This window comes from Rhinatrema bivittatum, chromosome 2, assembly GCF_901001135.1.
Source record: "Rhinatrema bivittatum chromosome 2, aRhiBiv1.1, whole genome shotgun sequence".
In the NCBI taxonomy this organism is placed as follows: Eukaryota; Metazoa; Chordata; class Amphibia; order Gymnophiona; family Rhinatrematidae; genus Rhinatrema; species Rhinatrema bivittatum.
Genome location: NC_042616.1, coordinates 818,600,371 through 818,623,175, shown reverse-complemented (window position 1 = coordinate 818,623,175; position 22,805 = coordinate 818,600,371). Strand labels below are relative to the sequence as shown.

The following is a 22,805-nucleotide window of genomic DNA, read 5'->3' as shown; positions in this document are numbered from 1 at the left end:
CGGCAGGGGGGGAATCGACAGGAGGTCCTTTGTTGGCAGAACAAAAGTTTCTGTGTGGTTCGTGGGGTTTAATCACTTCGCTTAACCAGTCAAGTTCATTTCTCATGTATATGTTTGTGTACAATGGCTAATATTTTGTAATCAATTCGGTATTTTATTGGAAGCCTGTGTAGGGATGTAAGAATTGGGGTTGTTTGTTCATGCTTTTTGTTGCAGTAAGTAGTCTGGCTGCTGAATTTTGTAGAATTTGGAGGGGACGAAGACTGGAGAGAGGTAGACCGAGTAGTAGGGAATTGCAGTAGTCGAAAATGGAGAGTGAGTAGTTGTAATACTGTTCTGAAGTTCTCTGGGGTTAGAAAGGGTTTTATTCGTCTCAGGGTTAGTAGTTTTAGGTATCCTTCTTTTATTTTTGTTGTAATGTGATTTTTAAAGGTTAATTCGCTGTCAATGACGACTCCAAGATTTCGTGCATGTGAGATCGGGGAGATTGCAGTTATTTGATTCTCTATTATTAGGGGTGGTGGAGGTGTTGATCTGATTTTTCTTTCAAGAATTATTTCTGTTTTTTTCGATGTTTATTACAAGTTTCAATTTGGTTATAATTGTTTGATTGCAGTGAGATAGGCCACAGTTTTCTTGTATGTTTCATCCAGTGAGTTTTGAATCGGGATAAGTATTTGGATGTCATCTGCGTACAGAAAGTGTATTAGGTTTAGACTGGCTAGTAGCTGTCAAATCGGGAGTAGGTAGATGTTGAAGAGGGTTGTGGAAAGGGCAGAGCCTTGGGGAACGCCTGTGTTTAGATGTATTTTTTCAGAAAGATCGTTGTTGGTTGTTACTTGGTAGGTTCTGTTGGATAGGTATGATGAGAACCAGAGTAGGGTTTTGTCAGTTAACCCTATTTCGGTTAGGCGGTCAAGGAGAATTGAGTGGTTTACCATGTCAAATGCTGCTGACAGGTCTAGTAGTATTAGTAAATAGCTTTGGCCATTATCGAAGCCTCTGAGCATGGTGTCATTTAGGGGGAGAAGTAGGGTTTCAGTGTTGAAGTGTTTCCTGAACCCAAACTGTGCGGGATATAGTATGTTGTTGATTTCGAGGTGGTCTGTTAATTGGGTGTGGACGACTTTTTCCATGATTTTGGCAATGAACGGTAGGTTTGAGATAGTACGTAGTTTTGTAGGTTATCTGGATCCAGATTGTTCTTTTTTAGGATGAGCTTAATTATTGCAGACTTTAGGCAGTCAGAGTAGTGTCCTTCTGTGAGTGATAGGTCTATGATGTTGGTTATGGCTTCGGTAGTTTCTATGGTTTTGATCGTTTGTATGGGGATGCTGTCAAGGGGGTGATTTGCTGGGTTCATTTTTTTTTATGATTGTTTTAATTTTGAGTGCAGAGGCTGGAACAAATTTTGACCAGTTTGGAAATTCTTTGATTTGCATCCTGATGCTTTGAATGTTGTCAGTGAAGTTGTTTTTCATTAGGTTATTGATTTTGACTTTAAAGAATTCCGCAGATTCATTGCATTTGTTTTTGGTTGGTGTTAGTTTGTGCTCATTAGGTGCTTTAGTAAGGTTTTGACGATGGTGAATAACATTCTGAGGTTGTTTTGAAATTTATTGATTTTATTTGTGAAGAATTATTTTTTTGCGTTATTAATAAGGTTCTTGTAGAATGATAGGTAGGGACAATACACGGTTAGAGATGGGATTGATTTATTTTTACGCCATGTCTTTTCTTTCTTCCTGAGCTCTCATTTGGCGGATCTGATGTCGGCATTGTACCACTGGTTCTGATGATAGGCGTTTTTTGTTGTTGTTATGATAGTGGGGTTAACATTGTCGGCTACATAGTTGGTGATCTTGAGCCAAGAGGTTGTGGCTTTTTCGGAGGTGGATAGGTCTAAGTTTGATAATTCGGATTGGAAATTTTCTTGGAGAGTTTCGGGATTAAAGGGGGGGCGGTGTGAGATTGTCATCGGAGTCTTGTTTGGTGTTGTAAAATTTGAGTTGCAGGTCATATAGGAGTGAATCAGAGAGTAATCTGACCATGGGATCTTGGTTATATGCGTGTTATAGGTTAGCCAGTTATCTGTGTTGATGAAAACGAGGTCCAGAGTGAGTCCGGCTTTGTGGGTTGGGCTGGAGATGATTTGTTTTAGTCCTAGTGTAGAAAGTGTGTTGCTGATTGTCTCACAGGTGGGTGAATGGAGGAGTGTGTCCATATGAATGTTGAAATCACCTAAGATGATAATAGGTTTATTTAATGAGATGTTGGTCATTAAAAACTCTATTAGTAGGGAGCAGTTGTGGTCTAGTGTGCCGGGGGGGGGGGGGGGGGGGGGGGTTCAGTAGATTAGACAAATTTGTAGTTTGGCCGAGTCGAATATTGCGACTTCGTAGGGTGGGCATACCAAGAACCCTCTGGGCCTGGGAGCCTGTATGGAGGCTTGAACTGCTGGCTGGAGCCGGTTGCCTAGCCCAAGTGTGATTGTTGCACCATGAGGCCCCGAGTACTGGATCTTTCCTGAGCTGCTCCAGCCCTTAATCCTGGCGAGGATGTCACACAGGAAAATCAGTGCTCTCTGCCTCCATCTGCTGGCAGGGGGAAACTACCCATAGTGATTGCCTAGACTGCTGTAGCAGGATGAGTTCGAAAGCATTTTTCGACCTTTTTTTTTTTTTATGTGGGGGATCAGTGGGAAGGGGCTTGTTACTTTAAATATTCCTCCTCCCACCCTTCTTGGGTTACCTGGCACTTCCTCCTCCTGCCGCAGCTTCCTCCATCCCTCCCCAAAGCTTCAAACTGGAGACAGCTTGTTGCTCAGTACCACTGGCTCCATCACAGATGCCACTTCCTGCAGTTAAATACTAATTAGAAATCCATACACCCTGGAGGAAAGGAGGAGCAGGGGTGATATGATACAGACCTTCAGATACTTGAAAGGTTTTAATGATCCAAAGTCAACGACAAACCTTTTCCGTTGGAAATAAATCAACAAAACCAGGGGTCAAGATTTAAAACTCCAGGAGGAAGACTCAGAACCAATGTCAGGAAGTATTTCTTCCCAGAGAGGGTGGTGGATGCCTGGAATGCCCTTCCGGAGGAAGTGGTGAAGACCAGAACTATGAAGGACTTCAAAGGGGCGTGGGATAAACACTGTGGATCCATAAAGTCTAGAGGATGTGAATGAAGAGAAGAGACATGGGGGTGGCTTCCTGGAATGACGGCTACTACCTGGAGATTAATACCCTTATTCAATAAACATACACACAGTTAATGTGACTCCAACACTGCTCTATGCTTCAATGGCAAGAGGAAATGTGGGACAAAGAGTTGCATTCACAAAAAAGCGGTGGAGTAGCTTGCTTCTTGCGGCGGTTACTACCCCAAACCAATTAAGTCTGATACTTCACATTCAATGCACATCCAGCATAGCTCTCTGCTTCAATGGCAGGGGGAATGAAGAAAAGATGATTTATATTCAGATAACAACCAACAAGGACTGAATTGCACAGGCTGGGTAAACAAGCGTGGGAGTAGCTTGCTTATTGCAGCAGTTACTATCCCTAACCAATTAAGCTTGATAGTTCACTTAGATGTAGCTCCAGCTCTGCTCTCTCGACAACGTCGCAGCCTCTCACATCGACGGGGTCGACGACTTCCAGACGGATTTCTCAGCCGTCATCGTCAGGATCCCGGGGAATGGGAGCTGGCGGACGAAGCGGTTCGCCTCATCGGCAAGACGTGGGGTATCCCCATATGGACTGGATGGCCGGAGGCCACAATGCGTAGGTTCCGCGATTCTTCAATTCGCTTCGAGAAAGGGGAGCAGAAGGAGTCGACGCATTGGTGCTTCCCTGGCCGACGGATGTCCGACTGTACGTTTTTTCCTCCGTGGTCGATGTTCGGCAAGATTCTGCGCCGCATAGAATTGCACCCGTTCAACGTGATCATGGTGGCTCCGGAATGGCCTCGCCGTCCGTGGTTCACGGACCTCATTCAGTTGGCCGGGGACGGCTACCATGCGTCCCATGCGTCTCCAGGGGCTCGCGGGGCTCCTCCGTCAGGGCCCCGTCTGGTTGGCGGATGCGGATCCCTCCTGTCTCGCGGCATGGCGTTTGAGAGGACTCGGCTACAGAGGAAATGTTACTCTGCCGCGGTGATGGCTATGCTGCTGAGGTCCGGGAAGCAGTCTACGTCCTTGGCGTACGTCCGGGTCTCGGTAGTCTTTGAGGAATGGTGCGTGCAGCGGAGTGTGGTTTCTGATCTTCTGGCTTTATCCGGGCTGGTCTGGCCAAAGGCTTGGCATGCAGTTCCCTGCGGGTCCAGGTGGCGGCGCTTGGTTGCTGGCGGGTCCTGTTGTCTCCCGTTTTCTCTGAGGGGGCTAAGCATTTCCGTCCTCCATTGCGTTTCCCCTGCCCGTCCTGGAACCTTAATTGGGTTCTTTCCACCTTGTGCATGGCACCGTTTGAACCTTGAATCGTACGAATCTTAAGGTTTTCACATTGTAGACTGTATTCTTGGTGGCGATTGCCTCAGCGCGGCACTTCTCCGAGTTGCAGGCTCTCTCCTGTAGAGATCCCTTTTTGCGTATTTCCGCCTCGGGGGTATCCTTGCGGTCGATCCCTTCCTCTCTACCTAAGGTCGTTTTTTCTTCTGAATCAGTCAGTTGAGCTGTCCGCTTTGCGGCCGGGAGCTCCTCTGATCCCCTAGCGAGGGACTTAAAGAGGCTTGCTGTGCGAAGATCCCTTCTATCACGAATTCTTTTCGGATAGCAAATCTTTTGTTTGTTTCCTTTTCGGGTCCAAAGAACAGGGGCCGCAGCATTCCACACGACGATTGCCCGTTTGGCTAAAAGAAACCATTGGTTTGGCATACCTCGTGTGGGGAAAACCGGTTCCTGGGGGCCTCCTCAGGGCTCACTCGACACGGTCCCCAGCGGCGTCTGGGGCGGAGTCTTCGCATGTGTCGCCTCCGGAGATTTGCAGGGCGGCTACCTGGAAGTTGTTCCATACCTTCATTAGACATTACCGGTTGGAGGTTCAGGCTACTGATTCTGGGGGTTTTGGAGAGTAGGTGCTCCGAGCGGGACTCTCTGCTCTGCTCCCACCCTTGGTAATTTAGCTCTGGTACATCCCAGGTGTCCTGGACTGATCCTGGTACGTACAGGGAAAGGAAAATTAGTTTCTTACCTGATAATTTTCGTTCCTGTAGTACCAAGGATCAGTCCAGGATCCCGCCCGCAGCACTGCGTAGTAGTATTAGAGAGTCCGCTCAGTGTTTTCTTAGCTAACCTGGTCGCTTGTTTGCGCTCTGCTGGTTGCGGAGTCCAGTTCGGAAGGGGTTTGCGTTATGTTCGGTTTCCTTAAAGGTAGTTGGTAGCTAGTTCTAGTTGCATTTCTACTTTGACATTACGTAAGACTGACGGGCTGTGATTGGCACAGGGTCCTATATGGCTCAGCCCACAAGTTTTAGTCTGTCTCCATCTACTGGTGCGGAGTCACAACCCAGGTGTCCTGGACTGATCCTGGTACGTACAGGGAAAAGATGATTTATATTCAGATAACAACCAACAAGGACTGAATTGCACAGGCTGGGTAAACAAGCGTGGGAGTAGCTTGCTTATTGCAGCAGTTACTATCCCTAACCAATTAAGCTTGATAGTTCACTTAGATGTAGCTCCAGCTCTGCTCTCTATATCAATGGTGGGGGTGGAAGGTAACTAAAACCAAAAAGTTACCAATAAGGGCCCTGACCTCAGTGGTCAGAGTAACAGATAAGTATGAGAAAAAAATAAGTGTGAAAGCTTGCTAGGCAGACTGGATGGACAGTTTGGTCTTCTTCTGCCGTCATTTCTATGTTTCTATCTCATATAGCAACTAAAACGCAATCATAGTATTTGCTGTGAATCTTTAATTTTTGCAACCGCTGCTCTAGCGGGCACCTGGTGAGAGGGTGAAGCTGCAACCTCTCCTTCACACAGGGAACTAAAACACTGGTGAGCCACATAGAAACATAGAAACGATGGCAGAAAAGGACCAAACGGTCCATCCAGTCTGCCCAGCAAGCTTATGGTAGCATCAAAGTATCAGGCTTATTGGTTAAGGGTAGTAACAGCTGCATCAGCAAGTCACCCCAAATCTTATCTGTTTTCCCAGACCTTAAAATGTAGTATCCTTGCTGGTTGCTGGCTGAATCTGATTCTCCACTTTTATTTCTTTTCACCTACCATTAAAGCAGGGAGCAATATTGGAGTTGCATCAACAGTATTAAAGCTTATTGGTTAAGGGTAGTAACCGCCGTATCAGCAAGTTACTCTCATGCTTAGTTTTCCCAGACTGTAAAATCCAATGACCTTGATGGTTGATGCCTGAATCTAATTCCCCTTTTCCTCTTTTCTCCCTGCCGTTGAAGCAGGGAGCAATGATGGAGTTGCATGAACAGTATTAAAGCTTATTGGTTAAGGGTAGTAACCGCCGTATCAGCAAGTTACCCTCATGCTTATTTGTTTTCCCAGACCGTAAAATCCAATGTCCTTGTTGGTTGCTGCCTGAATCTAATTCCTCTTTTCCCCCTGCCGCTAAAGCAGGGAGCAATGATGGAGTTGCACTGGTTAAGGGTAGTAACCGCCAAACCAGCAAGTTACCCCCATGCACTTCTCTTCTTCATTCCCATCCTTGATCCTTTAGGGATCCACAGCATTTATCCCACGCCCCTTTCAAATCTTTCACCGTTTTTGTCTTCACCACATGTTAAAGACATTGATCGTGTTTAATATCTGCTCTTGAACATTTTAGTAAAAATAAAATCAGGCCTATGGCAGATGGCAAGTCAGGCCAGGACGCTCAGGGAGAGAGAAAACCCTTCCTATGGGCAGAGTGGCTATGAAGGAAAGCTGCGCCAGCACCTCAGCACCCAGGAGCAGCTCCAACCAGTTACTTCTCTCCTTAACAAGAGGCACCCGATCACTGAGGATAAGGCTTATGACGCTGTCTGAATACAGCAGAGGAAGGCTCTAGGAGACATTTAAAGATTGGGCTTGAGCAGAACATGTGTAAATGATCCGGGGTTACGGCTCTCCTTTAAGGTTCAGATGTTCAGGAATCAGTTTCAGAAAGGTCCCGCGCCCTCCTCTCTCTGTATACTGCACAGACAGGACAAGAGGAGAAGCTGTGGAGGAAAGGATACACCAGGTGGGAACAGCAGGTGATGGCCCTCTGACGCAGGGGGGATTTCAAGGACTCAGAAGGCTCCAGTTTTATGAACTCCTGGCAGATGAAGACCGGAAGTAAGAGGAATGAGGTACAAAGTTATCACCCGCCCATCCCATCCCAATAACGGCCCCAGCTCGCCTCCCCAGTCGTCACTTACTGAGTTCCCACGTACATTCAAGACACAAACGCTTCCATCTCTCCATCCTCACCTGGATGAAAACCTGCTGAACACTCTCCAGTAACAAGAGCTGTCCAGGCCCGAGCTGCCTCCCCCCCCCATCTTTTTAGCAGCTCTCAGGCAAGCGCCGGAAGTATCCGAGACCTCCCAGAACTCACCATCATCTGAGCCACCAGCTCCGTCTTGTGTGAGAAGAGAAAGGAGGCAGCCTTGCTGCTCTCACAGATGGCCAAGCTCAGCATGGAGACGCTCCGAACGAGGCAGAGCTTCAGCACCGGGTCCTGCATGCGGGGGGAGAGAGCATCACATGGTGAGAGAGGGCCACGCAGACGAAAGAAGCAGGGACAAGGCTCTTCAGGCCGCGGGAGAGGTCCCCATGCATCACACGGTGAGAGAGGGCCACGCAGACGAAAGAAGCAGGGACAAGGCTCTTCAGGCCACGGGAGAGGTCCCCATGCATCACACGGTGAGAGAGGGCCACGCAGACGAAAGAAGCAGGGACAAGGCTCTTCAGGCCGCGGGAGAGGTCCCCATCACCGGGAGCGCAGGAGCAGCGGCCAAGGCTGCAATCTGTGAACGCAGAGCTGAGAGAGGAGGTCACCGCTGCGGGCCTTGGTTACAGAGGGGGAAAGTAGTGCCAGGGATCTGCTAATTCAGGGGAGAATTCAGAAAAGCAGCGGCAGCTAAACACAGTAACGCAGCAAAGGACACAAGAGAAAGACCAGACTGGCCCATCCAGATTTCATCCCAATCCATCAACAGCTCCCCTCCCCCCAGTGCTTTTTCCCTGACCTCTCAACCCTTTTCCTCCATATCCAAGAATGCCAATCTGGAAAAGCAGGGGGTACTGCAGGGCAGGAGTGAGGGGCATTAGGAGGTGTAAAGGGGAGGGGTCTCAGTACTGCAGGGCAGGAGTGAGGGGCATTAGGAGAGGTGTAAAGGGGAGGGGTCTCAGTGCTGCAGGGCAGGAGTGAGGTGCATTAGGAGAGGTGTAAAGGGGAGGGGTCTCAGTGCTGCAGGGCAGGAGTGAGGTGCATTAGGAGAGGTGTAAAGGGGAGGGGTCTCAGTACTGCAGGGCAGGAGTGAGGTGCATTAGGAGGTGTAAAGGGGAGGGGTCTCAGTGCTGCAGGGCAGGAGTGAGGTGCATTAGGAGAGGTGTAAAGGGGAGGGGTCTCAGTGCTGCAGGGCAGGAGTGAGGTGCATTAGGAGAGGTGTAAAGGGGAGGGGTCTCAGTACTGCAGGGCAGGAGTGAGGTGCATTAGGAGGTGTAAAGGGAGTGGTCTCAGTGCTGCAGGACAGGAGTGAGGAGCATTAGGAGAGGTGTAAAGGGGAGGGGTCTCAGTGCTGCAGGGCAGGAGTGAGGTGCATTAGGAGAGGTGTAAAGGGGAGGGGTCTCAGTGCTGCAGGGCAGGAGTGAGGTGCATTAGGAGAGGTGTAAAGGGGGGGGGGTCTCAGTGCTGCAGGGCAGGAGTGAGGAGCATTAGGAGGTGTAAAGGGGAGGGGTCTCAGTACTGCAGGGCAGGAGTGAGGTGCATTAGGAGAGGTGTAAAGGGGAGGGGTCTCAGTGCTGCAGGGCAGGAGTGAGGTGCATTAGGAGAGGTGTAAAGGGGAGGGGTCTCAGTGCTGCAGGGCAGGAGTGAGGTGCATTAGGAGGTGTAAAGGGGAGGGGTCTCAGTGCTGCAGGGCAGGAGTGAGGTGCATTAGGAGAGGTGTAAAGGGGAGGGGTCTCAGTGCTGCAGGGCAGGAGTGAGGTGCATTAGGAGAGGTGTAAAGGGGAGGGGGTCTCAGTGCTGCAGGGCAGGAGTGAGGAGCATTAGGAGGTGTAAAGGGGAGGGGTCTCAGTGCTGCAGGGCAGGAGTGAGGTGCATTAGGAGAGGTGTAAAGGGGAGGGGTCTCAGTGCTGCAGGGCAGGAGTGAGGGGCATTAGGAGAGGTGTAAAGGGGAGGGGTCTCAGTGCTGCAGGGCAGGAGTGAGGTGCATTAGGAGAGATGTAAAGGGGAGGGGTCTCAGTGCTGCAGGGCAGGAGTGAGGGGCATTAGGAGAGGTGTAAAGGGGAGGGGTCTCAGTACTGCAGGGCAGGAGTGAGGGGCATTAGGAGAGGTGTAAAGGGGAGGGGTCTCAGTGCTGCAGGACAGGAGTGAGGGGCATTAGGAGAGGTGTAAAGGGGAGGGGTCTCAGTGCTGCAGGGCAGGAGTGAGGAGCATTAGGAGAGGTGTAAAGGGGAGGGGGTCTCAGTGCTGCAGGGCAGGAGTGAGGTGCATTAGGAGAGGTGTAAAGGGGAGGGGTCTCAGTACTGCAGGGCAGGAGTGAGGTGCATTAGGAGAGGTGTAAAGGGGAGGGGTCTCAGTGCTGCAGGGCAGGAGTGAGGAGCATTAGGAGAGGTGTAAAGGGGAGGGGTCTCAGTACTGCAGGGCAGGAGTGAGGAGCATTAGGAGAGGTGTAAAGGGGAGGGGTCTCAGTACTGCAGGGCAGGAGTGAGGTGCATTAGGAGAGGTGTAAACGGGAGGGGTCTCAGTACTGCAGGGCAGGAGTGAGGTGCATTAGGAGAGGTGTAAAGGGGAGGGGTCTCAGTGCTGCAGGGCAGGAGTGAGGGGCATTAGGAGAGGTGTAAAGGGGAGGGGTCTCAGTGCTGCAGGACAGGAGTGAGGGGCATTAGGAGAGGTGTAAAGGGGAGGGGTCTCAGTGCTGCAGGGCAGGAGTGAGGAGCATTAGGAGAGGTGTAAAGGGGAGGGGGTCTCAGTGCTGCAGGGCAGGAGTGAGGTGCATTAGGAGAGGTGTAAAGGGGAGGGGTCTCAGTGCTGCAGGGCAGGAGTGAGGTGCATTAGGAGGTGTAAAGGGGAGGGGTCTCAGTGCTGCAGGGCAGGAGTGAGGTGCATTAGGAGGTGTAAAGGGGAGGGGTCTCAGTGCTGCAGGGCAGGAGTGAGGTGTATTAGGAGGTGTAAAGGGGAGGGGTCTCAGTGCTGCAGGGCAGGAGTGAGGAGCATTAGGAGAGGTGTAAAGGGGAGGGGGTCTCAGTACTGCAGGGCAGGAGTGAGGTGCATTAGGAGGTGTAAAGGGAAGGGGTCTCAGTACTGCAGGGCAGGAGTGAGGTGCATTAGGAGGTGTAAAGGGGAGGGGTCTCAGTGCTGCAGGGCAGGAGTGAGGTGCATTAGGAGAGGTGTAAAGGGGAGGGGTCTCAGTGCTGCAGGGCAGGAGTGAGGTGCATTAGGAGAGGTGTAAAGGGGAGGGGTCTCAGTACTGCAGGGCAGGAGTGAGGTGCATTAGGAGGTGTAAAGGGGAGGGGTCTCAGTGCTGCAGGGCAGGAGTGAGGTGCATTAGGAGAGGTGTAAAGGGGAGGGGTCTCAGTGCTGCAGGGCAGGAGTGAGGTGCATTAGGAGAGGTGTAAAGGGGAGGGGTCTCAGTACTGCAGGGCAGGAGTGAGGGGCATTAGGAGGTGTAAAGGGGAGGGGTCTCAGTACTGCAGGGCAGGAGTGAGGTGCATTAGGAGGTGTAAAGGGGAAGGGGTCTCAGTACTGCAGGGCAGGAGTGAGGTGCATTAGGAGGTGTAAAGGGGAGGGGTCTCAGTACTGCAGGGCAGGAGTGAGGGGCATTAGGAGGTGTAAAGGGGAGGGGTCTCAGTACTGCAGGGCAGGAGTGAGGGGCATTAGGAGGTGTAAAGGGGAGGGGTCTCAGTACTGCAGGGCAGGAGTGAGGTGCATTAGGAGGTGTAAAGGGGAAGGGGTCTCAGTACTGCAGGGCAGGAGTGAGGTGCATTAGGAGGTGTAAAGGGGAGGGGTCTCAGTGCTGCAGGGCAGGAGTGAGGTGCATTAGGAGGTGTAAAGGGAAGGGGTCTCAGTACTGCAGGGCAGGAGTGAGGTGCATTAGGAGGTGTAAAGGGGAGGGGTCTCAGTGCTGCAGGGCAGGAGTGAGGGGCATTAGGAGAGGTGTAAAGGGGAGGGGTCTCAGTGCTGCAGGGCAGGAGTGAGGTGCATTAGGAGAGGTGTAAAGGGGAGGGGTCTCAGTACTGCAGGGCAGGAGTGAGGTGCATTAGGAGGTGTAAAGGGGAGGGGTCTCAGTGCTGCAGGGCAGGAGTGAGGTGCATTAGGAGAGGTGTAAAGGGGAGGGGTCTCAGTGCTGCAGGGCAGGAGTGAGGTGCATTAGGAGAGGTGTAAAGGGGAGGGGTCTCAGTACTGCAGGGCAGGAGTGAGGTGCATTAGGAGGTGTAAAGGGGAGTGGTCTCAGTGCTGCAGGACAGGAGTGAGGAGCATTAGGAGAGGTGTAAAGGGGAGGGGTCTCAGTGCTGCAGGGCAGGAGTGAGGTGCATTAGGAGAGGTGTAAAGGGGAGGGGTCTCAGTGCTGCAGGGCAGGAGTGAGGTGCATTAGGAGAGGTGTAAAGGGGAGGGGGTCTCAGTGCTGCAGGGCAGGAGTGAGGAGCATTAGGAGGTGTAAAGGGGAGGGGTCTCAGTACTGCAGGGCAGGAGTGAGGTGCATTAGGAGAGGTGTAAAGGGGAGGGGTCTCAGTGCTGCAGGGCAGGAGTGAGGTGCATTAGGAGAGGTGTAAAGGGGAGGGGTCTCAGTGCTGCAGGGCAGGAGTGAGGTGCATTAGGAGGTGTAAAGGGGAGGGGTCTCAGTGCTGCAGGGCAGGAGTGAGGTGCATTAGGAGAGGTGTAAAGGGGAGGGGTCTCAGTGCTGCAGGGCAGGAGTGAGGTGCATTAGGAGAGGTGTAAAGGGGAGGGGGTCTCAGTGCTGCAGGGCAGGAGTGAGGAGCATTAGGAGGTGTAAAGGGGAGGGGTCTCAGTGCTGCAGGGCAGGAGTGAGGTGCATTAGGAGAGGTGTAAAGGGGAGGGGTCTCAGTGCTGCAGGGCAGGAGTGAGGGGCATTAGGAGAGGTGTAAAGGGGAGGGGTCTCAGTGCTGCAGGGCAGGAGTGAGGTGCATTAGGAGAGATGTAAAGGGGAGGGGTCTCAGTGCTGCAGGGCAGGAGTGAGGGGCATTAGGAGAGGTGTAAAGGGGAGGGGTCTCAGTACTGCAGGGCAGGAGTGAGGGGCATTAGGAGAGGTGTAAAGGGGAGGGGTCTCAGTGCTGCAGGGCAGGAGTGAGGGGCATTAGGAGAGGTGTAAAGGGGAGGGGTCTCAGTGCTGCAGGGCAGGAGTGAGGAGCATTAGGAGAGGTGTAAAGGGGAGGGGGTCTCAGTGCTGCAGGGCAGGAGTGAGGTGCATTAGGAGAGGTGTAAAGGGGAGGGGTCTCAGTGCTGCAGGGCAGGAGTGAGGTGCATTAGGAGAGGTGTAAAGGGGAGGGGTCTCAGTGCTGCAGGGCAGGAGTGAGGAGCATTAGGAGAGGTGTAAAGGGGAGGGGGTCTCAGTACTGCAGGGCAGGAGTGAGGAGCATTAGGAGAGGGTGTAAAGGGGAGGGGTCTCAGTACTGCAGGGCAGGAGTGAGGTGCATTAGGAGAGGTGTAAACGGGAGGGGTCTCAGTACTGCAGGGCAGGAGTGAGGTGCATTAGGAGAGGTGTAAAGGGGAGGGGTCTCAGTGCTGCAGGGCAGGAGTGAGGTGCATTAGGAGAGGTGTAAAGGGGAGGGGTCTCAGTGCTTGCAGGGCAGGAGTGAGGAGCATTAGGAGAGGTTGTAAAGGGGGGGGGGTCTCAGTGCTGCAGGGCAGGAGTGAGGGGCATTAGGAGAGGTGTAAAGGGGAGGGGTCTCAGTGCTGCAGGGCAGGAGTGAGGTGCATTAGGAGAGGTGTAAAGGGGAGGGGTCTCAGTGCTGCAGGGCAGGAGTGAGGTGCATTAGGAGGTGTAAAGGGGAGGGGTCTCAGTGCTGCAGGGCAGGAGTGAGGAGCATTAGGAGAGGTGTAAAGGGGAGGGGGTCTCAGTGCTGCAGGGCAGGAGTGAGGTGCATTAGGAGAGGTGTAAAGGGGAGGGGTCTCAGTGCTGCAGGGCAGGAGTGAGGTGCATTAGGAGAGGTGTAAAGGGGAGGGGTCTCAGTGCTGCAGGGCAGGAGTGAGATGCATTAGGAGAGGTGTAAAGGGGAGGGGTCTCAGTGCTGCAGGGCAGGAGTGAGGTGCATTAGGAGAGGTGTAAAGGGGAGGGGTCTCAGTGCTGCAGGGCAGGAGTGAGGTGCATTAGGAGAGGTGTAAAGGGGAGGGGCTCTCAGTGCTGCAGGGCAGGAGTGAGGGGCATTAGGAGAGGTGTAAAGGGGAGGGGTCTCAGTGCTGCAGGGCAGGAGTGAGGTGCATTAGGAGAGGTGTAAAGGGGAGGGGTCTCAGTGCTGCAGGGCAGGAGTGAGATGCATTAGGAGAGGTGTAAAGGGGAGGGGGTCTCAGTGCTGCAGGACAGGAGTGAGATGCATTAGGAGAGGTGTAAAGGAGAGGGGTCTCAGTGCTGCAGGGCAGGAGTGAGATGCATTAGGAGAGGTGTAAAGGGGAGGGGTCTCAGTGCTGCAGGGCAGGAGTGAGGGGCATTAGGAGAGGTGTAAAGGGGAGGGGTCTCAGTGCTGCAGGGCAGGAGTGAGGTGCACTAGGAGTTGCAAAGGGGAGGGGGTCTCAGTGCTGCAGGGCAGGAGTGAGGTGCATTAGGAGTTGTAAAGGGGAGGGGGTCTCAGTGCTGCAGGGCAGGAGTGAGGTGCATTAGGAGAGGTGTAAAGGGGAGGGGGTCTCAGTACTGCAGGGCAGGAGTGAGGTGCATTAGGAGAGGTGTAAAGGGGAGGGGGTCTCAGTGCTGCAGGGCGGGAGTGAGGTGCATTAGGAGGTGTAAAGGGGAGGGGTCTCAGTGCTGCAGGACAGGAGTGAGGAGCATTAGGAGAGGTGTAAAGGGGAGGGGGTCTCAGTGCTGCAGGGCAGGAGTGAGGGGCATTAGGAGGTGTAAAGGGGAGGGGGTCTCAGTGCTGCAGGGCAGGAGTGAGGGGCATTAGGAGGTATAAAGGGGAGGGGGTCTCAGTCCTGCAGGGCAGGAGTGAGGTGCATTAGGAGAGGTGTAAAGGGGAGGGGGTCTCAGTACTGCAGGGCAGGAGTGAGGTGCATTAGGAGAGGTGTAAAGGGGAGGGGTCTCAGTGCTGCAGGGCAGGAGTGAGGGGCATTAGGAGGTGTAAAGGGGAGGGGGTCTCAGTGCTGCAGGGCAGGAGTGAGGGGCATTAGGAGGTGTAAAGGGGAGGGGTCTCAGTACTGCAGGGCAGGAGCGAGGAGCATTAGAAGGTGTAAAGGGGAGGGGTCTCAGTGCTGCAGGACAGGAGTGAGGGGCATTAGGAGAGGTGTAAAGGGGAGGGGTCTCAGTGCTGCAGGGCAGGAGTGAGGTGCATTAGGAGGTGTAAAGGGGAGGGGTCTCAGTGCTGCAGGACAGGATTGAGGGGCATTAGGAGAGGTGTAAAGGGGAGGGGTCTCAGTACTGCAGGGCAGGAGTGAGGTGCATTAGGAGAGGTGTAAAGGGGAGGGGTCTCAGTGCTGCAGGACAGGAGTGAGGGGCATTAGGAGGTGTAAAGGGGAGGGGTCTCAGTGCTGCAGGGCAGGAGGGAGGAGCATTAGGAGAGGTGTAAAGGGGAGGGGTCTCAGTACTGCAGGGCAGGAGTGAGGAGCATTAGGAGGCGTAAAGGGGAGGGGTCTCAGTGCTGCAGGACAGGAGTGAGGGGCATTAGGAGAGGTGTAAAGGGGAGGGGTCTCAGTACTGCAGGGCAGGAGTGAGGTGCATTAGGAGAGGTATAAAGGGGAGGGGTCTCAGTGCTGCAGGACAGGAGTGAGTTGTAAAGGGGAGGGGTCTCAGTGCTGCAGGACAGGAGTGAGGGGCATTAGGAGAGGTGTAAAGGGGAGGGGTCTCAGTACTGCAGGGCAGGAGTGAGGGGCATTAGGAGAGGTGTAAAGGGCAGGGGTCTCAGTGCTGCAGAGCAGGAGTGAGGAGCATTAGGAGGTGTAAAGGGGAGGGGTCTCAGTGCTGCAGGGCAGGAGTGAGGTGCATTAGGAGGTGTAAAGGGGAGGGGTCTCAGTGCTGCAGGGCAGGAGTGAGGAGCATTAGGAGAGGTGTAAAGGGGAGGGGGTCTCAGTACTGCAGGGCAGGAGTGAGGTGCATTAGGAGGTGTAAAGGGGAGGGGTCTCAGTGCTGCAGGGCAGGAGTGAGGGGCATTAGGAGAGGTGTAAAGGGGAGGGGTCTCAGTACTGCAGGGCAGGAGTGAGGTGCATTAGGAGGTGTAAAGGGGAGGGGTCTCAGTGCTGCAGGGCAGGAGTGAGGTGTATTAGGAGGTGTAAAGGGGAGGGGTCTCAGTGCTGCAGGGCAGGAGTGAGGAGCATTAGGAGAGGTGTAAAGGGGAGGGGGTCTCAGTACTGCAGGGCAGGAGTGAGGTGCATTAGGAGGTGTAAAGGGGAGGGGTCTCAGTGCTGCAGGGCAGGAGTGAGGGGCATTAGGAGAGGTGTAAAGGGGAGGGGTCTCAGTACTGCAGGGCAGGAGTGAGGTGCATTAGGAGAGGTGTAAAGGGGAGGGGTCTCAGTGCTGCAGGACAGGAGTGAGTTGTAAAGGGGAGGGGTCTCAGTGCTGCAGGACAGGAGTGAGGGGCATTAGGAGAGGTGTAAAGGGGAGGGGTCTCAGTGCTGCAGGACAGGAGTGAGTTGTAAAGGGGAGGGGTCTCAGTGCTGCAGGACAGGAGTGAGGGGCATTAGGAGAGGTGTAAAGGGGAGGGGTCTCAGTACTGCAGGGCAGGAGTGAGGTGCATGATATCTGGCCACACCACACTATATCTGGTCATAGTTCGTGCTAGCAGGCTCTTGCTTTTTTTCATGTAATAATTGTAATATAAAAACAGTAACAGATAAGAGACGCTCACACACACTCTCACTCACACACACTCTCACACACACACACTCTCACACACACACACTCTCACACACACACACACACACACACACGCACAGACACACACGCACAGACACACACGCACAGACACACACGCACAGACACACACGCACACGCATACAGATTTGTCTCCATAAACGATAAGTGAAGCGTGTGTTGCACAGAGAGCGAGCCTGCAGAATGTTAGTCCGCACGTAGAGAGAAACGTTTTTAGGGTTAGTGCCTGTCCCCAGAGCAGGAAGCAGTCAGTGAAAGTGCCGGCAGAGTCAGAGAGTCCCTGGCCCCTGCAGAGCCTCGGAGCCCACCCAGTCCCTGCCTGCTGCATGGCTGCAGAGCCTCGGCCTGTCTCACTGAGGGGCAGCGTTGAATTCACCATTACTAACTTCTTATGCTGCCTTTCAGAAATAATGCAAGGGAAGGAGTGCACGGTGCACGCCTGCTCGCTCTCGGAGGTCAAGGCAGGCAGCGTCTCTCCTCAGTCTCCGCCCCTGAAGAGAAGGGAAGCAGAAGCGGGGCGGGGGGTCACACCGGCTGAGAATTGCTGCACTAGAGCATGCATGAAGGGGCCAACTGCCAGGGGGATCACGTCTCCCTCTTCTAAGGCCCCCCCCCCCCCCCCCCCCCCTGGGATTGCTGTCCCGGTTCCTCCTGTCCACCGGAACTTACAGGCCAACCATTCAATCCCGAAGCCATGGACCACGCGTGCAAATCCTGCCTTATCAGCCCTGAGAGGAAGGGGGGAGGGGCACAAGGCCCCACGAGAGTCCCCTGCTTCAGGGGTGCTCAGAGGAGAAGTCTCCCCCTCACCCCAGGGGCCACTGGAGAAGGGCTACGTGCTGGTGAATCCCCTCGCTGAAGGAAGCCTGCCTCGGGGGTCTGCTGGTGGAGTCAAGAGAGGGCCACCCCTGTGCTCAGGCTGGGCCTCCCGACACGGGTGCTGCACGGAGAGGAACTGGCTGAGCTCCTGGGGCAACCCCCGCATGCTATACAGCCCCAGCCACCCGGCCTGGGTGCTCCCAGCACGGCCCGATCCCGCTGCAGACTCCCGAACTCCTTCCTTAAAGCAGCCACTTCTCTCTTCCTTTTACTCTCTTTCGTGCACAAGACAAAACGGGGAGCTTTGCTTGCCCGGCTCAGCTCACGCTGGCAGCTTCCTGGCTCACCCAGACCTTTGTTTTTTTATTTATTTAGTTTAAGAGTAACAGGGAGGGAGGGGAAAGGTGAGAAAAGGGAGCCAGGCTCTTCGGGCTATCAAGCCCCCCCCCCCCCCCTCCCCGAGCTGGCTGGTCAATGACTACCTGTGCGGCCCTAGTCAAAAAACGCTCCATCCTCCCCGCTGCACGGGCCTGCTGGAGGCAGAGAAATACTGAGGAGCGGCAGGCTGCACAGGACCCCATATGAGACGCTCTGTCTCCACCTGCTGGTAGGGAGGCAGAAACCGTGCATCTAGACTGGTCTGACAGAACACAAATAAGCACTGCTTATAAAAAATTGAGACTTTCACTGCAAGAAAGAGCTTAGAATAAAAGAGTGACACTGTGCATCTTATTTCTGGTAACAGGCGCCTGTCTGCATTTCCCCAGTTTGTGTGAACTGTTCTTTTTTGCTTCCGGTCACAAGACGCGAGAGAGCTCTTAAGTCTTCTCCCACCCGCCTTGTGCATCGGTCTCCAGGAATGAGCGAGCTTCTCACAGACCCTCACTGCCCCCCCCCCACCCCGAGGTATTTTAGAGAAGCAAGAACAGAGGAAAGGAGTGGAAGGAGATAATTAGGAGCTAAGCTTTAATTCTTTGGACTGTACCTTGGTTTCTACCTTTATTCCCAGAACCTGAACAATAAAAAGTAAAAATACAGCACACGTTAGAAAGCCAGGAGGACAAAACAAACCCGAATTACAATTGCAAGCTTTGAAAACCCTCTCCCTGCTGGATCTCACAGCACAGGAAGCCACCTCCCTTTCCCAGATATAATGCAGGGAGATCGTCCAACGCAGGGATCTCAAAGCCCAGAGGACCCTTGCCTGCTCTGTATCCAAAGCAAAGCTGCTCACCTGTAATATGGGTGCTCTCCGCAGGACTAATCAGCCTCACGAGAAGGGGTAAGGTCGCCCAACGATGGAAAGTTCTCTCCGAGCTCAGAAAGTCAGAGAAGGTCTTCCCGAGCACGCGGACCTTCCCATGCATGCGGACCTTCCCGAGCACGCGGACCTTCCCGAGCACGCGGACCTTCCCATGCACGCGGACCTTCCCGAGCACGCGGACCTTCCCGAGCACGCGGACCTTCCCGAGCACGCGGACCTTCCCGAGCACGCGGACCTTCCCATGCACACGGACCTTCCCGAGCACGCGGACCTTCCCGAGCACGCGGACCTTCCCGAGCACGAGGACCTTCCCATGCACGCGGACCTTCCCATGCACAGCCACTGCCATGCGAATCTCCTCAATCTTTCATCTGCAAGGGAGGAGGATGGGACTGTTCTGCTGATTACTCCTGCTGCCTGCAGAGAAGGCCACTTACAGGTGACCAACTCTGCTTTCTCTGTGGACAGCAGGACAAACGGGGAATTCCCAAGCTCTCAGGGATATGGGAAAAATCTCTCTTATGAGACATACATCTGTATTTAAGCACCAGGCTGGAGGGTGGACGTGAAGGAATCACCTAAAATATTTATTTTAAAAACTTTTTTATACCGGCATTCATTTGCATCTCACATCGGTTTACATGTAACGGGGTCAATACAACATGATTTAGAAAGTGAAAAGTAAGTTACGTGAAACAGGGAGGCGAAGGAACAAGAAGGGAACTGATGTAGAAGAATAAAGGGTCCAAAGGGCGGTTGGATAGGTTAATAAAATGGAAGAAAATAACGTAAAATAAAATGAAAAAAGGAATAACTATTTACAAGATTCTGTGTTGAGGCTCTAGTTCAAGGAGTTAACTGAAAGTAAAATAGATAAGCGTCTGTGGATTTCATTGGGGGGGGGGGGAAGGGAGGAGGATTTTTAGGGAGAAAGGATGGTGGAGGGTTATTGTTATGAGTAGGCCCTTTTAAATAGCCAAGTTTCTAGTTGTCTTTTTGAAAGTTTTTGTGCAGTGTTCTTGGCGTAGTTCGGGTGGCATTGAGTTCCACAGTGTAGGTCCCGCTATGGAAGAGACGCGATCTTTAGTGGAGATAATGCGAGTGAGTTTGTGAGAGGGCAGACATAGGGATCCTTTGTAGGCAGCTCTGGTAGGTCTATTGGAAGTGTGATAGCGCAGGGAGTCCTTAAACCAATGAATATTTTGGTTATGTAGCGTTTTATGGATAATTGTGAGGGTCTTGTGGTGTATTCTGGCGGAGACAGGAAGCCAATGGAGGTCTCTGAGGATTGGCGTGATATGATCTATTCCACGGGAGTTGGTGAGGATTCGGGCTGCTGCGTTTTGGAGGGGTTTGATGGAAATTGCGGGAAGGCCTAAGAGTAAGGAATTGCAATAATCAATCTTGCTGAATAAAGTGGCTTGGAGGACAGTTCGGAAATCATGGAGGCGGAGGAGAGGTCTAAGTTTCTTGAGGGCCTGCAGTTTGTAGAAGCAATCTTTTGTGCTGTTATTAATAAATTGTTTTAAGTTCAAATGGCTGTCCAGATAGACACCTAAATCCCTGATGTGCTGGGGAAAGGGAGAGGGCTGATGGGAGGGGGGGGGAGAGGAGGTTGTGGTGGTGTGGGGAAATGAGAAGTAGCTCTGTTTTTGTGGTGTTTAGGGATAGACTGAGGTTAGTTGGGAGTTTGTTGATGGCGGAGAGACAGTTGTCCCAGGTCTTGAGTGCTTTCGGGAGGGATTCCGTGATGGGGATGAGTATTTGTACATCATCCGCGTAGATGTAGTGCGTTAGGCCAAGTTCAGCGAGGAGTTGGCATATGCTTTTTAAAACTGCTATCTTGATATGCAGTAAAGGTATAGATGGAAGATCAGGTGGCTGCTCTGCATACGTCAAGCAGTGCTAGAGAAGTGATAAGCAGTGGTACTCTAATGATACAGAGCAAAAATGTACTAAGGAAGCTCTCATAGCTCTGACTTTGTGTCATCAGGGCCAACGACTGAAAATCAAGATGCAGGAGATTCACCTCCCTCTGCATGATCAGGGATGGGAATATGCACCATCTTATCAGACTCCAAGCAGCTAGGCACTGTAACCTGGGAAAATAAACTTGGTGAGGCCATAACAGGGCTGTGAAAATCATTTGACCGTTTTGTATCTTCTTAACCTCTCCGGTTATAAGTAGAATTGGAGGAAACCCAACCTGCAGTCCTTGACTTCATGGGATTGACAGAATGGGGGAAACTTGTTGAGAGCAATGACTGGAGGGCCCCAGAGCTGGAAAAGACTCCGTGCTATTCGATTGACTCATGACCATTCATGTGCTTGTATCTGACGACTCAATTCATCTTTCAGCTGATTCTGTTTCCCAGAGAGACAGACAGTTTGAAGAAAATGAACTTAAGGAACAGCCAGAATCTGCCTCCTGTTTTTCTCTGGCTGTCCCCAAGCCACTACTGCTCGAGTTACCACGGCATAATTAAGCTCTGGAATTCAATGCCAGAGGATGTGGTGAAAGCTGTTAGTGTGGCTGCATTTAAAAAAGGTTTGGACAAGTTCCTGGAGGAAAAGTCCACAAACCATTATTAAGGTGGAGTTGCAGAAATCCACTGCTTATTCTTGGGATAAGCAGCTTGGGATCTCTCTACCCCTTGGGATCCTGCCAGGCACCTGTGACCTGGCTTGGCCACTGTTGGAAACAGCATATTGGGGCTTGATGGACCTCTGGTCTGACCCAGAATGGCAAGTCTTATGTCATGTTCTCGATGCCATGATACACTTCTCGCTTACAGGACATTGCTAGTTGGTTATGAAAATAAAGGATGCAAAGAAATCTTTTTTTGCAAAACGGATCTTCTCCTCTGGGAGTAATCCTAAAGAATTGCCTAGAATTGTATGAAACTTAACACACACGCAAGGCATTTCTGCACAAGATTGCACAAACCAGTTAAGTTGTAATGATTTTTTTGGACTTTTGTACAGACAAAATTTCAAATTTGTCAACCATTCTCTGTTCCAGCTTGGTAGAAGATATGTCTGTTGATATTGAGACTCAATGGTCTACCTTTGAGAATATTTCATTGATTGAAGTGACTAAGGCAATATCCTCTATTAACGCGTCAGACTGCCCCATTGAGTCCCAGGATGTCTCATTATTAAAGATGGTTAGAACAATAGCACCATTTTTGGTTTCTATTACAAACCTTTCTTTAGAGAATGCTTCAGGTCCATCCGTCTTAAAGACGACTTCAGTCAGACCATTGCTGAAAAATATCTGGTCTTGATCCTCTTAATCTTGGTAATTATAGACCAATTTCATCCATGCCATTCTTGACACACTATTAGAATATATGGTACTGCAGCAATTAACTGACTTCCTGAATGACCACCATATTCTTGATCCTTTCGGGGATCTTTAAATACAGGAACCCCAATGGTCTCTCTGACTGACATGTTTGGACAGTGATAAAAGGTATCTGTTATATATTTTTGCCAGATTCGATACTTTTGATTACCAGATACTGCTATATCGCATGGAAGAATATGGGATTTTGTGTTTAGCTCTCAATTGATTTAGATCCGATCTTGGTGACCAGGACTGTCTACCACTAGGTTGATCAAGTCTGCAAACCATGCATGCCATGGCCACTGCGATGCCACCAGAATCACCGGTCCCAGATGAACCTCTATTCTTCGGAAAATTTTGCCCACCAGAGGTCAGGGAGGACATACATACAGCAGGATGTCCGTCGGCCAAGGCAGGACCAAGGCGTCTACTCCCTCTGCTCCTCTTTCTCTCCGCCGACTAAAGAAACGCGGAGCCTTGGCATTTTGGAAAGTCACCATTAAGACCACGCACGGGGTCCCCCACCAATAACAAACGAGGGACATCGCCTCCTCGGACAGCTCCCACTCCCCGGGATCCAGCTGCTGGCGACTTAGAAAATCCGCTTGCACATTGTCCGTGCCTGCTATGTGTGAGGCTGCCAGATGCTGCTCTGCCCATTGCACCAGAAGCCGAGCCTCCTGAGCCACAGAATTACTCTTGGTGCCTCCCTGCGGTTGATATAGGCCACCGTTGTCGCATTGTCCGACAAGATCCTCTCCAACCGGCCCCCCCCCACCAAGGGAAGAAATGCTAGCAGGGCCAGACATACTGCCCTGGTCTCTAGCCCATTGATAAACCAGGAAGCTTCCCCCGAGGACCAACAGCCTTGCACAGACTGATACTGACATACTGCTCCCCAGCCAAAAAGACTGGCATCGGTAGTAAAGACCATCCAGATTGGAACATCGAGGTCCACGCCGCAACTCAACTTGTCTTAGCGGAGCCACCATGAGAGACTGGACTGTACAGGCTCTGGGAAAGGGAGAGGTAGCTGATAACGCTCCGACATTGGGTCCCAGCAAGACAGTAAGGGTGACTGCAGAGGCCTCATGTGAGCAAAATCCCAGGGTACCAACTCCAAGGTAGAAGCCAAAGACCTGAGCACTTGTAAGTAAGCACAGACTCTGGGAACCC

The 22,805-nt window shown here is 52.1% G+C and overlaps 1 protein-coding gene across 1 annotated transcript in view; it reads right to left on the bottom strand.

Moving 5' to 3' along the window:
• MROH1 (maestro heat like repeat family member 1) overlaps nt 1-22,805 on the bottom strand; it is a gene marked incomplete in the record, with an annotated part of 402,473 nt that overhangs the window by 188,432 nt on the left and 191,236 nt on the right. Inside the window, 3 exon segments of the mRNA XM_029592292.1 lie at nt 7,192-7,271; nt 7,554-7,676; nt 18,002-18,028. Of these exon segments, the coding sequence (XP_029448152.1) occupies nt 7,192-7,271; nt 7,554-7,676; nt 18,002-18,028 (230 nt within the window).